This window comes from Kogia breviceps, chromosome 9 (genome assembly GCF_026419965.1).
Source record: "Kogia breviceps isolate mKogBre1 chromosome 9, mKogBre1 haplotype 1, whole genome shotgun sequence".
NCBI classification, from domain to species: domain Eukaryota; kingdom Metazoa; phylum Chordata; class Mammalia; order Artiodactyla; family Physeteridae; genus Kogia; species Kogia breviceps.
Window position 1 is genome coordinate 95647380 of NC_081318.1, and position 17589 is coordinate 95664968.

The 17589-nt window shown below is 38.5% G+C and overlaps 1 protein-coding gene and 1 non-coding gene across 12 annotated transcripts in view; one reads left to right on the forward strand and one right to left on the reverse strand.

The window, feature by feature from the left end:
- Positions 1-17589, reverse strand: part of SRPK2 (SRSF protein kinase 2) — a 227021-nt gene that overhangs the window by 126484 nt on the left and 82948 nt on the right. For 5 of the 11 annotated variants that reach the window (XM_067042814.1, XM_067042813.1, XM_067042817.1 and 2 more), the window contains exon 3: positions 3799-3862. The exons of the other annotated variants lie outside the window; for them this stretch is intronic. In XM_067042814.1, coding sequence (XP_066898915.1) covers positions 3799-3862 — 64 coding nt within the window. The remainder of the gene's footprint in view (positions 1-3798; positions 3863-17589) is intronic. 11 annotated transcript variants of the gene reach the window in all.
- On the forward strand, positions 11238-11344 carry LOC131763116 (U6 spliceosomal RNA). The gene has a single exon (XR_009337517.1). It is a non-coding gene; the product is annotated as a U6 spliceosomal RNA (small nuclear RNA).

Consider the following 17589-nt stretch of genomic DNA (forward strand, 5'->3'; position numbering starts at 1 on the left):
ACAGCACACTCCGCTTTCTCCTCTCTTAGAACTAGTATCTGAAAACGTTTAATAAATGATTACTACCCTTTTTTCCAGCTATTACCATTATTACTATATGCCTCTTCCCCACCTACTCTAACCCCATAAATTTCCACATCCCTGGAGTGTTCTAGCTAGGAAAAGGCAAGAAGAAACAAAAACTTGAAAAACCTAATTTTTGCATCAAATAAATTTTTACGATTTTTTTTTTTACATTAAGTAGTGGCAGATGAAGAACTAAAATTATGCTCAACCCTTGTCTCTACCATGGTTAAGCTGACTATAATCCATCTATCCAACAGCAGCTCAATTAAAAGGAAAGTATTCACTGTAGGGTTTATTCCTAAAATCTGCAGAAGGGCACTCTCTTGCAACAGATATGTCTTCCTCTTAACTGGCAATAACATACAAATCAGACTCGTTTGTTTCTTTATTCATTCAATAATGTTCTCTGTCCTTAATTTTTAAAATGGGTAAGTTGACATTTTTCTCTCTCTCCAAAATATAAAACCAAAAAATAAATTACAACTTTTGTCACCCCACTGTTTTTTGTCTTATGAAGTGAGCCATTCTGAAAAGAAGTGCTCCACACCTCCCCTGCTAAAGGATATTCAATGGACACCCCTCCATTCTGTTAAAGGTAAAAAAAAAAAAAAAAAAAAAAAAAAAAAAAAAAAATTAAATTTCAAGGTGGTATTGCGATCTGTTAAGATAACATGTTTTCTACTTCAGGTCAAAAAAACACCTCAAAATTCCATTATAATATAACTTAAATCATATTTGTATGTATTCTCAATGAATGATCCTTAAGAGTCTACAAAAATAAAGTTTATTTTTTGTTTTGCTTTTCCCATTTTACAATATTGTCTGAAAAAAAATAATAATTCAACCACTACCAGCTGTCACAGGACTAGCAATTCTCATTAAGCAGGTTAAAAATATGAGATGGAAAGATTATTATGAACATCACATTACTGTTTATATGTCTATCACATTTTGTACATAATTAAAAACATCGTTCCTCCACTCGGTTCTCTGAGATATCAAACGATCACACTAGGGGACTTCCCTGGTGGCGCAGTGGTTAAGAATTTGCCTGCTAATTCAGGGAATACAGGTTCGAGCCCTGGTCTGGGAAGACCCCACAGGCCGCGGAGCAGCTGAGCCCGTGTGCCACAACTGCTGGGCCTGCGCTCTAGAGCCTGCGAGCCACAACTACTGAAGCCGGCGTGCCTGGAGCCCGTGCTCTGCAACAAGAGAAGCCACCGCAATGAGAAGCCTGCGCACAGCAATGAAGAGTGGCCCCCGCTCACCGCAACTAGAGAAAGCCCGCGCACAGCAATGAAGACCCGACACAGCCATACATACATACATACATACATACATACAATCATGCTATACTGCAGACAGTGAACTAAAATCAATCGTGACAAATGATAACTTGGTTTCTCACAAGTAGCTTCTCTCCTCTTTAAAGAAAAACAGGGTCTCTTCATCCTTTTTACCAATAAATACATGGGAATACTGACTATAGGTAAATGCCAAATATCTTTAAGACTCATGCCATGCTTCAAATAACTATTTAAAATAAAACAGTCAAAGACTTTTTAACAATTTAGGTGATTAGAGAACAAGGAATTGCAGAATGTGGTGGTAATGCTACATGATACTATAAACTATTAAACTCCTGGGGCAAGTACAGTCTTCCTAAGCCATGAATTTTTTTTTAAACTTCAGATTCTTGTTTTTCAAGTTCTTCCAAATAAACTAAAAAGACAAATGATGACCATGATTGTATAATTTATTTAAAGGAGGGGGGAAAAAGAGTAATTTCTATTTTTAATATTTCTACATTAATAAAACAACTTCTATGTTGGCAAAGTGTTGGCTTAGCCATAAACCACATTTATACCCATTAAGTCAGCATATCACAATTGCCAAATATATGTGTAAGCACCCTCCCAAAAGAGTAACAAACAAAGCAAGCAAGCTCTGGTAAAATGTGTATAGAGTTGTCATAAGCACAGTGGAAGATTTCTAAACTTTAAAATCATGTCTGCATTCATCCTCCCCTTCCATCAAATTTAACCACAGGAGCTTAGGTGAAACAATAATAATAATTTTTAAATAAATATATGTAATCACCAATTATTTTAGAATCTTTCCTTATACGGGTGTATTTTAACTATAAAAACCTCACCCATTCCTAACTTGTTTCTCAATAATATTCACCCATTCTGTTTAACCTTCCATTTCTCAATAGAGAACACATGCTACTCAAAAAGCCAACATAATTATTGTTGTCATGCCATTAAGAATGCTCTTCCTAGCAACAAAACTCTAATATTACAGTTGGTACCCGGTACATTCACTATTTACACCACCATCCTCTCCCCTTCCCATCACCACCATTTTACTGGCAGAATATTCACAAGGCTGAAGATTGTTTTTCATCTCAGCAAAGAGAATGCTTAAAATGGGATGGCTAGCCACAAACCAGAAGTTAGAAGCTACATAAAAATAAACACAAATGTGTCTAAATTTTTCTATGTTCAACCTCTAAAGAAAGCAGTAACGTCTTCCTTATTCATAATTCCCTAAATTAAAGCCAGGAGCCTTTCACCCAATTATACTAATAAATTGATTTAATGTCATCATTTTGCCATCACATCATGTTCTCCATACACTAGTGTACTATAATTAAATTCATTTTACCATGCTGGGTTCTTCACCTCCTATTTTCTTTCCAGGGTTTCTCCTATATCATTCTTTAACTACCAAAGTATTTCTCCATAATATTTTCCTAAATATTAAATCTATGAACAAAAAGACAACCCTGAAGACTAACCAGGGAAAAGATAAATCAGCACACCTTAATACAAAATACCAACATTACGTATAAACTATTAGGTAACCAACAGAAAGGTAAGCATCAACTGTACGCCCAAGAACCTCAATTTAAAATATTATGTAGTAGAAACAATTTTGGTAAACAGAAGTGAACACACATTTACATATCAAAATAGGCAACTATAGACCCATTTCTGACTTGAGAGAAACATATCTTAATTCTATTTATTAAGTAAAATAGGCATTTTATGAAAATATCTCCTTACAGGTATAATCATTCGATTGACAGATAAAATAATTGCTTTAAAAATACTTCTGAGTCATTTTGTCCTTACCTGCAGGCATGAACCATTACTGCATGCAGTGACTGTTCCATTTCCTAGCACAGACTTGAAGAAGCATCATATCTCTCTTTCAGAATGTGACTAATATGTGGGTTTGCAATTCCTAAGCTATTTACAAATGGCACTCCCTTTCCGCATAAGAAAATATTTAATACAACCAAAAGCTAGGTATTTTTAACCTAGATCTTACAAACAATATTGGTAATTTTGTGCAGCAACAACCTCAAAATACAGGAAGCAAACCTAGTACTAGCATTTCCTTAAAGAAAGCAAGATTTGTTTATTTTTTTAAGCTAAGTATATTATTTTTTAAAGCCTTCAACAGCTGTCACACACGAACCACCAGTCTGCTGTGTTATGGTGTGCATGCTGCAGCTGATTAGGCTTCACTATTTTTTTAAAAAATCAATTACCCTTTGTAAAAGCAGAACAGCTTACCGAAATACACGTCTTCAAAACAGCACAATGACCAGCATGCAATACGATACGTTATACAGCAAACTTGACAAGAAAAAAATACACCCTGATTTGTTTCTTAGCAATGCTACACCATTAATTGTTCATGCAAGAGATGTAGCTGTACCTTTCTGAAGAGGACGACTTCTCAGAGTTAACTGACATCAGCAGCTCAATCTTCTGCTTGATTTCTGGAAAAATCAGAAAATATTCACAACCAAGATTGCCTGCGCTTGCTTTCAAGCCTTATATCAAGAGATTTTTCTTCTCTAATCCCTTTTGTTCAAAATGAGGCCACAAGATTCGCAGTACTTCTGTTAGGACTGGGATTCAATGGTGCTATAAAGGGAAAAAGCTCCAGAGGCATCAGGCCTTGCTAAACTATGCACATGACTGTTTATGAAAGCAGGAAGTACCATTTCTTTCAAGCAGAGGGGGGTTTTCTTTTTTTAAGGTAGAACTAGCATGGCTCTACAGGAAGATTTTTTAATGCAGCAAATTAAAATACAAACCAAAAATGCTAACAACTGGATTGAACATACCAGATAATTTGAGAAGTCTGGGTAATAAAGTTGCAGACTGTAATAAACAGATAGGCAACCCTTGGCTACTTCTATTTCACCAGCCCTGAAAAATATGGCTCAGTGAATCATTTTTATCACTTAAGAATGAAATATTAAACCAGAATCCCAATTTTTAGACTAAAAATATTTTAATCTGTTATAATTTATTGATCATCTTTAAAGATACATTTATATCTACTCCCTAACTCCTTTAGAAAAACACTTCTGTTTTACACCTTAATTTTCCCCTCCTCCTTCGCAGTACAGCACAAGTGAACAGCAACACCCAGTTACCAAGCAGATAATATACTTGTCCTTTTAGGAGAGGACTGACAACGCTATCTACAACAGAAATGTAAGCTCCAATTCAATTTAATTAAAAGATCATTGCTGATACTGATTCGGAAAAAAAAAAGGTTACAGACAAAAAGGGAAGGTGAGGTAAAAATAAAAGAGGAAAAAGAAGGAAAAAAAACCCTAACACATTTCCTTTAAAATATTAACTATTAATATAAAGCACATAATTTTACATGAATAAAACTGATGTGGTCCCATTATCTAGACTATTTCACATATAAAGCTGTTTTCCTATTTGTAAATGTGTTTTCCTATTCAAAATCTTAAAAATTCACATACCAAAAATAAAACACAATCTCACTAAATCTATAGGCAGTCTCAGGATTTCAAAGTAGACCTCAATAGTTTGGAGGGTTTTTTTTTTAAGGGTAAAACAAATTTTAATTTTTAAGAATCTTGATTCTAGAAATCCAAGGAATATGAAACGTAAAGGAAAAAGGAAAATAATTAGTTGCATAAAATACAATGGGCCTGTACAGAAATATCCTCTCAGTGTTGTTAAAATAAGAGTTTTTCCAAATTTTTTAAGCTAACAACTTCAACCAATGGGCATTATAAAGCTGGCATGAATATCTAATGAGAGCATAGACTTTACCACAGGCTACAGCCAAACTACCACTGGGGAGAGCACATAGCACAGTGGTGAAATTGAGATGACCATAATGAAACTTACCTTGAGGATTCTTACGTGGATTACAGAGCCTGGCACCTGGTGCCGTAGTGAATGCTCAGTAACGCCCCGTTTAAAAAGAGCATGGCATTTAAGAACTCAGGCTCCAGGATCCGCCGCCAAACAGCCTAGGATTTGAAAGCAGGCTTCTCCATCATTTTTAACAGCCACATGACCTTGGGGAAATAAACTCTCTAAGCCTCTATCTCCTCTCCTATAAAATGGGTCTAATAATTCTACATGAAGGGCTGTTGTAAGGATTTAATGACATAACCCATGAAAGGCACGGAGTGTTGTGCTTGGCACGTAATAATAAGCCCTCACTGCCTAGCAAAGGATGGGATCCTAAATAAATATTTGTTCAATGACCTAATGAGGTATACTAGGTCTGCCCCATTTTAAAGAGCTTTTCTATAGTTTTAATCCACCTTCTCCTTCTTAGTACCAACCTTAACATTCACCTTTTTATCACCGTAGTATTGATATTATTATATGTGGAAATTAAACTTTAACCTGTGTCTCAGCCTTCTTTTCTAGAGGAATTATTCTCGGTTTATCAACTAGCCACTTCAGGAATGAGGTGACACTTGAATTCTTCACTGTGGCAATTTTTCATTCCAAAAAGACAGAAAGTTCACACTTCAGTGTTATCTCTATAATATATGTACACTTAAGCTGAAAGTCCCCAAGATTAAACTGCATAGCTCTAATGAAGTATATGCCCATCTTACATATATTAGAAAGAAAAGTTAAAGCTCTAAACCATTTTCTGGCTGGTGATTTGGGAAGCTACGAACCAAAAAGGTTTCAGATAATTCATGGAAAGGTTTCCAACATGATTTTCACATTTTCTTCAAACCTTCAGATCTGTTTATAGCTCCAGAAGGACTGAGAGGTCCAGGAATGTTCACAAATACCACGCTAACATTGTATCCACTGAGGGCCATGCATTCCCGCTACACTCTTTTCTACACCAGCCATGGGTCTGATTAGTCCCCGTGTTCACTCTACCACGATAAACCCCACAGTCCTGGGGGGCTTTGATGTTCATGTCAATGATTCCAAACACCCGTGGTTAAGGGCCTTGGGCTCCCCAATAGTGTCCTGAACCTCTGATCACCTGAGTCATCTACTACCATGACCACACGTAGGACGCTCTCTTACACACACTGCAAATACGTCCCCCAAATTAGTTGCTTTTCTATATCTATACTGGATACTTCACAGTATCCAGGACCCTATACTTGATTTTTCTGCCATTAATCCCACCAGTTTTTTCCTTTACGAATTACAGTTTTCCTGTTAAACTCACATTTCCTTATTTCATAAATAAATAAGCAAGTAGTACCTACTATCTCTAATACTTCATTTTCTACTCAATAACATGAGTTTGAAGACTCCTGGAACCCTTAGGGTCCACAGTTGAACCAATCCCTAAGAACCCTGAAAAGGAATAGCGGTGCACAGTAACTACTACCAAAACATAGTCCAGTAAAGGAGGCGCTTCAAAGATTCAGACCCTAGGAGAGAAACTGGGCAGTCCTGAAGCCACCTAGAGCCCTAAGTGCAACGGCAGCATATGCGTAACACAGGGCTCCCATGGAGAGGATCCGCTACCATGTCCTTTAAGGTCACTAAACACCAAGCATGAGCTCACAAAGGACGCTTATTTTTATGACATGGAAATTAAATAAGACATCATAATCGGGCAAACAGTTCTACCTAAACTCGTAGACCTACATCCTTTTAACATCGGTGTTATTCTAACAGAGTTACTAAATTTCCTCTCACTTGGCAAATTTGGAGGCATTTCAGGCTACAAGAAACAGGTATGTGCTCAGGTTACTTCAGGTGACAGGATAATACAGCAAGAATACATCTAGAAGTTAAGCGGAGGGAAAAAAATGCCTCAATAGGCCTCAGAACCAGAATCTTGTTCAGAAGACGGGGCAGCTCTTGAAACCCAGTTACAATACCAAGTGCTCCGAGGGATTGTTCTCTGCCTTAACCTTTCCCCATCATGGCGGTCAAAACCTCTGACCCTAATTCCATTTCTCCCTTCGCTACCAACTAGTAACTACTTCTCTTTACTTCACATGTTCACAGATTCTACTGGCTTGGAATGCATACTTATGGTCTTCTCTCAACTTAAGCGGGTATCTTTAAGGGGCTATTGTTTCAGCTCGCAAGAGGGCCTGCAGACACTTCTCCCGCTCAGGTGTCAATCCATGATATTACCATCTGGGACCAAGTATTGAGGTCCTGAATCAAAATTCAAGAGACTGACACTAGCACAAAAAAAAAAAAAAAAAAAGAGAGACAGGAGTAAAGCAAGCTCTCTGAGACATCTAGGGGAAGATCAATGATTAACGGCTCCCAACATCCTGAAGATCAGTCTAGCCTAAAAAGGAGTCTCTGTTATCCCAGCATTCATTATTCAAGTTTTCTTTGTGATGAGAATGCACAGAGAAGCAAAAATTGTGCAAAAAAATGACCACTGATAAACTGATCATTCAAACAACTGTCTCTGATTTTCACCAGGCTCTATCCCCACCCATCAAATGCCTTCTCTCTCAGTCTCTCACTGATGGTCATACAGCCCAACAATTCAAACAAAATGCAAGTCCAGAGCAAAGTGAACACTGAAAATCTGCAACAAAGGATGGAACTTTAGACAAAGTTGACGGACAATACTAAAGAAATGTTAGAATCCCAGGCAAACCTACTGACAAATGACAATATAGAAAGGAGTTACGAAGGTTAGTAATTGTTTTTTTGTTTTGGGGTTTTTTTTTGTGTGTGTGTGTGGTATGCGGGCCTCTCACTGTTGTGGCCTCTCCCGTTGTGGAGCACAGGCTCCGGACGCGCAGGCTCAGTGGCCATGGCTCACAGGCCCAGCCGCTCCGCGGCATGTGGGATTCTCCCGGACCGGGGCACGAGCCCGTGTCCCCTGCATCGGCAGGCGGACTCTCAACCACTGCGCCACCAGGGAATACCCTTAGTAATTGTTAAGAGTAATCAACAAGGACAATAATATGCTAAGTGTCTCAGGAATGATAATTATTTGATTATGAGAGACTAATGGGGGAAAATAATAATACTCTTAAATAGTCTGCAAAAATATCCTTCATTACTACTTAAAAGATATCCAGTCATATTACTACAGTCACCCCCTGGTATTCATGGGGTGGGTGGGGCTGATTGGTTCCAGGACTCCCACCCCACCGGCTACCCCCTGCTGGTAACAAAATCCACAAATGCTCAAGTCCCTTATATAAATGAGATAGTACAGTCAGCCCTCAGTATCCACGGATTCAGAACCCACAGGGATCAATTGTATATAAAACTTAATACGAATATGTATGTCAGAAACAATCAGCACTCGATACATTCTTCCTTCTAAAACTCAGTAAACTCAGTATATATTTTTCAACTACAGCTTGAACTTTTGTTAAATAAAATAAGCTTACTTCTAAAATCTGATTTTACTTTTCAAAATACAGTCTCAATTTCACCCGCCTTCTTTAAAAGCAGTCTTTTTCTGGTATCAAATTTCCTCCTGCTATAATTCCAAAAGAGTATTACTGTATGTTCCTGAATATAGCACAATGCCAACCATCAACAATATGTACACTCCAAACTCTACAATGGGGCGGGCTGGGCTGGGGGGAGAATTGGTAGCGGATTGGAGGAGGAGGAGAAGAAGGTGGTCTCAGGCTGGTTAGGTTTCCGGCTTAAAACTTTCAAGGTAGCTAATGCTGCCACTTACAAGAAACTTCACTTCCTAAAGAAAATGTTTTCCTCTGTCAGTTTTAAAGTTATTATTCTGAGCGCAACTTATAACTCAAAAGAAATGCTAGTTTAAAAGGAAAGACTTGTTATTGATTTCCAAATCCTAGTAAGGAAAGTGGGTCAATCCCCTAAAATTGGGATTCCCCTTCTCACCCACCCCGTGGAAGCCACCAAGCAAGAAGGCAGAGAAAAGAGACCAATGCTAGGGTTGTGTCTGCACCAGGCCAAGACCCCAGATCATCTATCCTAACACTGTATGGAGCACCATAAAACTTTAAGTTCATCCCACAGTACTTGTTACCATTGCTTGGTTATTTTTATGTTGAGGAATTTCAGAAACAAATACAAAACTGCATTAAAGTGTGAAAATATGAATGTTCCAATAAATTCCTATTTCTATTGGCCTCACCATCAATGCCGTCTATTAGCAATGAAATGTAATGAAATTAATCCCTGAAAACTGTCTACAGGTTTCTCACCACAGCAGAGTATCATTAATAGTTAATCTAGCCACTAAACAGAACAAAGGCACTCTTAACCCTCGCTCTGTTGGGGAGACAGAAGAAGTAACACAAGTTCTTAGATAACTGAGCTGTTACACTCAGGGTGAGATCCAATGCTCTATTCACCATGAAGTCAAGTTTTAAAACGTTCTCTATTTTACACTTACAAAATAATTATCACTTGTATATTTTACCGGTACAATATATGAATTTTAGAAATTATATCAGAGAATAGTAATCAGAAAAAGGAAGTATTTTTACAATGCTAACTTAAAGATAGTTTTTCGTACTAGATATTAATATACAACTGAAACTACTCAGTTCTCTAAAATTATGATTTACAATGTCCTAAATTAAGACAGTTTAATCTCATTTACAATTCTGGCACATAAAGAACTCTGGGTTCACCAAAGAAGTCAAGGCCCACTCAACCATCTTAAAAAGAAAATTCACTATCTTTAAGAGGTGACAAAATTATTGTGCAAGGTTTATTTATGTGTGTAAGTAAACAAGCCATATCAAAATATGTGCATATAAGGAGGAATTAGTGTCCCCAACTCCTAACCAACATTAACTTTCAAACTTAGGAACTGAACTTTATGTGATGTAGTCCAATTTTTCCACCTTTCTATATTCCTTCAGTAAGAACAGTTAATGAGCTAGGAGTTACCTGAGCAGGGGGAAGAAAAAATATGTCACAAAAACATGTAAGGCAAAATTCCTTCCCTTAGAGAGTTCACAGTCTAATATTTAACATTTAGCTTGAACCATCTAGCTTATTTAAGCCCCTTATATGAATTAACTCATTTAATCCTCACAACAACTGGAGAAGGTAGGTACTCAATATTTCCATTTTACATGCATAAAAACTGAAGCTTTTAAAGTTTAAGAAATTTTCTCAAGATTCCAGGGCTAAACAACTCCACTTAGAATAGCATCAAAAACAATAAAATATTTAGGAATAAATTCAACCAAGGTGAGAGACTTGTACACTGAAAACTACAGAACACGAGAAAAGTTAAAGACCCAAATAATTGAAAAGACATCCTGCGTTCATGAATTGGAAGATTTACTATTGTTAAGACGGCAATATTCCTCAGATTGATCTACAGAGTCATACAATCCCTATCAAAATTCCAACTGCCTTTTTTTGCAGAAATCGACAAGCTGACCCTAAAATTCACATGGAAATGTCAAGGGACCCTGAATAGGCAAAACAATCTTTTAAAAAGTAGAACAAAGCTGCAAGGCTCACACAAAGATTTCAAAACTAACTACAAAGCTACACTAATCAAAACAGTGGGGAACTGGCATAAAGATAGACACACAGATCAATTCAATAGAATTAGAGTGCAGAAATAAACCCTCACATTACAGTCAACTGATTTTTGACAAGAGTGCCAAGGCCATTCATGGGGAAAGACAGTGTCTTCAAAAGATGGTGCTCAAAACTGGATGTCCACATGCAAAAGAATAAAGTTGGACTCCTGTCTCACACCATATACAAAATACTAATTCAAACTGGATCAAAGACCTAAATATAAAGGCTGAAAGTATAAAACTTTTAAAAGGAAATATAGGTGTAAACCTTGATTTTTGGATTAGAGTTTCTTAAATATGACACCAAAAGCACAAAAAACAGAATAAATAGATGCATTCAACGTAAGAATTAAAAACTTTTGTGCTCGCTTCAGCAGCACATATACTAAAATTGGAACGATACAGAGAAGATTAGCGTGGCCCCTGCGCAAGGATGACATGCAAATTTGTGAAGCATTCCGTATTTTTTAACAGCAAAGGAAACCATAAACAAGACAAAAAGACAACCCTCAGAATGGGAGAAAAGATTTGCAAATGGAGCAACTGACAAAGGATTAATCTCCAAAACATACAAACAGCTCATGCAGCTCAATATCAAAAGAACAAACAACCCAATCCAAAAATGGGCAGAAGACCTAAACAGACATTTCTCCAAAGAAGATATACAGATTGCCAACAAACACATGAAAGGATGCTCAACATCACTAATCATTAGAGAAATTCAAATCAAAACTACAATGAGGTATCACCTCATGCCACTCAGAATGGCCATCATCAAAAAAATCTACAAACAACAAATGCTGGAGAGGGTGTGGAGAAAACGGAACCCTCCTGCACTGTTGGTGGGAATGTAAATTAATACAGCCACTATGGAGAACAGTATGGAGGTTCCTTAAAAAAATAAAAATAGAATTACCATATGATCCAGCAATTCCACTACTGGGCATATACCCAGAGAAAACCATAATTCAAAAGACACATGCACCCCAAAGTTCACTGCAGCACTATTTACAATAGCCAGGTCATGGAAGCAACCTAAATGCCCATCGACAGATGAATGGATAAAGATGTGGTATATATATATACAATGGAATTATTACTCAGCCATAAAAAGGAATGAAATTGGGTCATTTGTTGAGACGTGGATGGATCTAGAGACTGTCATACAGAGTGAAGTAAATCAGAAAGAGAAAAACAAATATAGTATATTAACGCATATATGTGGAAGCTAGAAAAATGGTACAGATGAACCAGTTTGCAGGGCAGAAATTGAGACACAGATGTAGAGAACAAACGTACGGACAGCAAGGGGGGAAAGCGGTGGTGGGGGGGATGAATTGGGCAATTGGGATTGACATGTATACATAAATATGTATAAACTGGATAACTAATAAGAACCTGCTGTATAAAAAATAAAATAAAATTCAAAAATTTTTTACAAATAAAATTTTTAAAAATGCTGGAGAGCGTGTAGAGAAAAGGGAACCCTCTTGCACTGTTGGTGGGAATGTAAATTGATACAGCCACTATGGAGAACAGTATGGAGGTTCCTTAAAAAACTACAAATAGAACTACCATATGACCCAGCAATCCCACTACTGGGCATATACCCTGAGAAAACCATAATTCAAAAAGAGTCATATACCATAATGTTCACTGCAGCTCTACTTACAATAGCCAGGACATGAAAGCAACCTAAGCGTCCATCGACAGATGAATGGATAAAGAAGATGTGGCACATAAATACAATGGAATATTATTCAGCCATAAAAAGAAACGAAATTGGGGGGCTTCCCTGGTGGCGCAGTGGTTGAGAGTCCGCCTGCCGATGCAGGGGACACAGGTTCGTGCCACGGTCCGGGAGGATCCCACATGCCGCGGAGCGGCTGGGCCCGTGAGCCATGGCCGCTGAGCCTGGGCGTCTGGAGCCTGTGCTCCGCAACGGGAGAGGCCACAGCAGTGAGAGGCCTGCATACCAAAAAAAAAAAAAAAAAGGTTCATCAGACCCAGACGTAGAGAATGGACTTGAGGACACGGGGAGGGGGAAGGGTAAGCTGGGATGAAGTGAGAGAGTAGCACTGACATATACACACTACCAAATGTACAACAGCTAGCTAGTGGGAAGTAGCTGCATAGCACAGAGAGATCAGCTTGGTGTTTTGTGACCACCTAGAGGGGTGGGACATGGAGGGTGGGAGGGAGACACAAGAGGGAGGGGATAGGAGGATATATGTATGCCTATAGCTGATTCACTTTGTTATACAGCAGAAACTAACACAACACTGTAAAGCAATTATTCTCCAATAAAGATGTTTAAAAAAAATTTCATAAGACTATAGCTGCCATAGATAGTGATTCCTCCAATGGATCTGGACAAAGTAAATTGTAAACCTCTGGAAAGGATTCACCATTCTAAATGCCATTAAGAACATTCATGATTTCCCAGAGAAGAGGTCAAAATATCAACATAAACAGGAGTTTAGAAGAAATTGACTCCAACCCTTATGAATGACTTTGAGGGGTTCAAGATTTCAATGGAAGAAGCAACTGCAGGTGTGGAAACAGCAGGAGAATGAGAGTTAGAAGTGGAGCCTGAAGATGTGACTGAATGGCTGCCATCTCATGAGAAGACTTTCACGGATGAGGAGTTGCTTCTTATGAATGAGGAAACAAAGTGGTTCCTTGGAATCTACTCCTGGTGAAGATGCTGTATAAGATTGTTGAAATAACAACAAAGGATTTAGAATATGGCATAAACTTAGTTGATAAAGCAGCAGCAGGATTTGAAAGGATTGACTCCAATTCTGAAAAAAGTTCCACTATGGGTAAAATGCATGCTACAGAGAAATCATTCATGCAAGGAAGAGTCAATCATTGTGGCAAACTTCGTTGTTGTCTTATTTTAAGAAATTGCCGTAGCCTTCCCAACCTTCAGCAGCCACCACCCTGAACAGTCAGCAGCCATCAACACTGAAGCAGAATCTTCTACTAGAAAAAAGACTGGGGCTTCCCTGGTGGTGCAGTGGTTAAGAATCCACCTGCCAATGCAGGGGACACAGGTTCGGGCCCTAGTCTGAAAAGATCCCCACGTGTCTCAGCGCAACTAAGCCCATGCGCCACAACTACTGAGCCTGCACTGTAGAGCCCGTGTGCCACAACTGAGCCCACGTGCCACAACTACTGAAGTCTGCACGCCTAGAGCCCGTGCTCTGCAACGAGAAGCCACCGCAATGAGAAGCCCGTGCACCACAGCGAAGAGTAGCTCCCACTAGAGGCAACTAATGAAAGCCCGCGTGCAGCAACAAAGACCTAATGCAGCCATAAATAAATAAATTTATTAAAAAGAAAAAAGATTATGACTTGCTGAAGCCTCATATGATGGTTGGTATTTTTAGCAATAAACCATTTTTTAATTAAGGTATACACATCTGTTTAGACATAATGCTGTTGCATACTTAATAGACTACAGTACAGTATAAATATAACTTTTATATGCACTGGGAAGCCCCCTAAAAAAAAAGAATTAAAAACTTTTGTGCATCAAAGAATACTATCAAGAAAACCAAAGGAAAATCCACAGAATGGGAGTAAATATTTGCAAATCATGTAACTGATAAGGGACTAGCATCCAGAATATATAAACAACTCTTACAACTTGGCAATTAAAAAAAAAAAAAAAAAAAAACCAATTTAATATTGGGCCAAGGATTTAAATAGACATTTTTTGAAAGAAGAGATACAAATGGCCAATAAGCACATGAAAAGATGCTCACCATTTGTCATTAGGGAAATGCAAATAAAAACAACAATGAAATGCCACTTTATAGCCTCCAGGATGGCTATAATCATAAAAACAATAACAAGTGTGAGCGAGAATATGGAGAATTTGGAACCTTCGTGCATGGTTGGTGAGAATGTAAAATGGTTCCTTTGCTTTGGAAAACAATCTGACAGTCCTTCAGAAAGTTAAACCAAGAGCTACCATATGACCCAACAATTCCACTCCTCCTTATAAACCCAAGAGAAAACATGTTTATACTGTTCACATAAAACCTGTACAGAAATGTTCGTAACGGCGTTATTCATCATATCCAAGAAGTGGAAACAACAATATGTCCATTAATTGATGAATGGATAAACAAAATGTAGTATATCCATACATAAAGAAAATGAAGTACTGATACATGCTACCTCATGGATGAATCTTTAAAACATTACAGAGGGGCTTCTCCGGTGGCGCAGTGCTTAAGAATCCACCTGCCAATGCAGGGGACATGCGTTCGAGCCCCGGTCCGGGAAGATCCCACATGCCACGGAGCAACAAAGCCCATGTGCCACAACTACTGAGCCCTGGGCTCTAGAGCCCGCGAGCCACAACTACTGAAGCCTGTGCGCCTAGAGCCCGTGCTCCTCAACAAGAGAAGCCAACGCAAGGAGAAGCCCCCGCTCGCCACAACTAGAGAAAGCCCACGTGCAACAATGAAGACCCAATGAAGCCAAAAAAAAGTTCTCCTCACTTTTGGAGACGGGACATGGAATGAGGAATGGCAGTCGGGGGGATTTTACCATTACCTGCACTTGGATTTTTTATAGGCATTACCTGCGTAATTAAAAATAATTTTCTTAAATAATGTTAACTGTTACCAAAGGATATCCATTTAAAATAAATCCCTTTCGGTACTTTCCTGGTGGTCCACTGGGTAAGACTCCACACCTCCAATGCAGGGAGCGGGGCTCAATCCCTGGTTGGGGAAATAGATCCCGCATGCATGACACAACTAAGAGCCTGCATGCCGCAACTAAGACCCAGCACAGCCAATACTTAATTAATTAATATTTTAAAAATAATTTCAGGTGGATTTCAGATCTAAATTTAAAGGCAAAACAGTAAAACTTTAAAATAATACAAAGGAGAACATTTTTAAAAATAAAATAGATCCCTTTTGTAGTTACATGGCTTTCAAACGGAGAGTCTACAAAAAGACTGCCATCACACCATTATAAATAGCCTCCAAAATGCCAATTTTCACTTTCAAATAAAATTCACAGTTTAATCAAGGTCAAAGCAATGTTCTGTTGGAATTGTGAGAGTGTTATACTGAAGGGGAGAAAAAAGAAGAGCTGAATTATTCTGACACTGTTCTATCATAAGAAAGGGAATCTCATGGAGGTTGTACAAAATTGGTCATTTAAAACTAGCTTTAAAAACTAAATTCAGTCTGCTCCTTCTAATTTTATCATGAACAGGCTCTTAAAACAAAATAAAAGTGCTGAAATAAACTGGTGAACTAAAAAAACAACCTATCCAAAAATATCGGTAATTAATTTAGCAAGCCCCAAATGAGCAAGTCTCAACTAACGGAGAAGTCATGCTTATGAAAGATACACTACTGCTGTAGAAAAACAGAATCCCATACATGACAGTTTAAGATAAAAACAAAAAATTTTAAGTAGAGCCATCTGAATTATTAGGTGCTTTTGTTAGACCATGCAAAGGAGGAAGGCATGTGCTCAAGAAGCTAGTGTCAAGTGCCAGTGCAATTACAAAGCAAGAAGCACTTTCCACAAAAGAACCACAGCAATACAGAGGTCAGTGTAAAATGGCTCAAGAACAGAGTTAAGAAATTCTACTCCTGCTTTTTTCTCTGAAAAATAACTTTCTTCCAGTCACGTAATTATCCATTTTAATAACAAAATAGTTCCTCAGTTTCCACTGAAATATACCTACCAAAGTATTTTAACTTGTCTGTTTACCCACCTTTTTCTAAAGTCTAACTCAGTCTGAAATTTGCGCCGAGACTACAAGATGAGGCAGCAGGGGGTATTATTTGGACTGACAGCATTCTACTTCTTGAGTTAGGGTGTGGGTATACAGGCGCCTATTTTACTGTTCCCTAAACTTACATTCATAATTCATGTAATACATGCATGAAAGATATCACAACTTTAAAAAATGTTTTTAATGAGAATAATTAATGAAAGATGTGTCAGGGCAAAAGTGGAACACTGTGCATCTTAAAATTACTGCCTAGTCACCTCTTAGTTTTTTCCATTGCTCTCATCACATATTCTCTTATTTACTCCTCTGAAATAGAGGTAAAACCTCAGCTACCAGGGCTTCGAGGAATAAGTGATTTTTTTTTTAAGATTTATTATTTATTTATTTTATTTATTTTTGTCTGTGCTGGGTCTTAGATGCGGCATGAGGGCTCTGCATTGTGGTGCGCGGGCTTCTCTCCAGTTGTGGCATGCGGGTTTTCTCTTCTCCAGTTGTGGCGCACAGGCTCCAGGGCACGTGGGCTCTGCAGTTGTGGTGCAGGGGCTCCAGGGCACGTGGGCTCTGCAGTTTGTGGTACGCCGGCTCTACTTGAAGCGCACAAGCTCAAGAGTTGTGGCACTCGGGCTTAGTTGCCCCCCGGCATGTGGGACCTTAGTTCCCTGACCAGGGATTGAACCCACGTCCCCTGCATTGCAAGGTGGATTCTTTACCACTGAACCACCAGGGAAGTCCCGGAATGAGTGATTCTTGACAGCCATGTGTTCACAGTTGAAAGATTCCTTACCTCATTTAAACCATTCTGGACTGAAACATTCACACTGAGGATAATACAGAGTTTCTTGGCTAGCTCAAAGCCTTCCATTTTAGGCACTACCACCCATAATCTCAGGGCTTCTGAAAGGTAGCTGAAGGTCTGCTTCTGCACTGAGGGCTC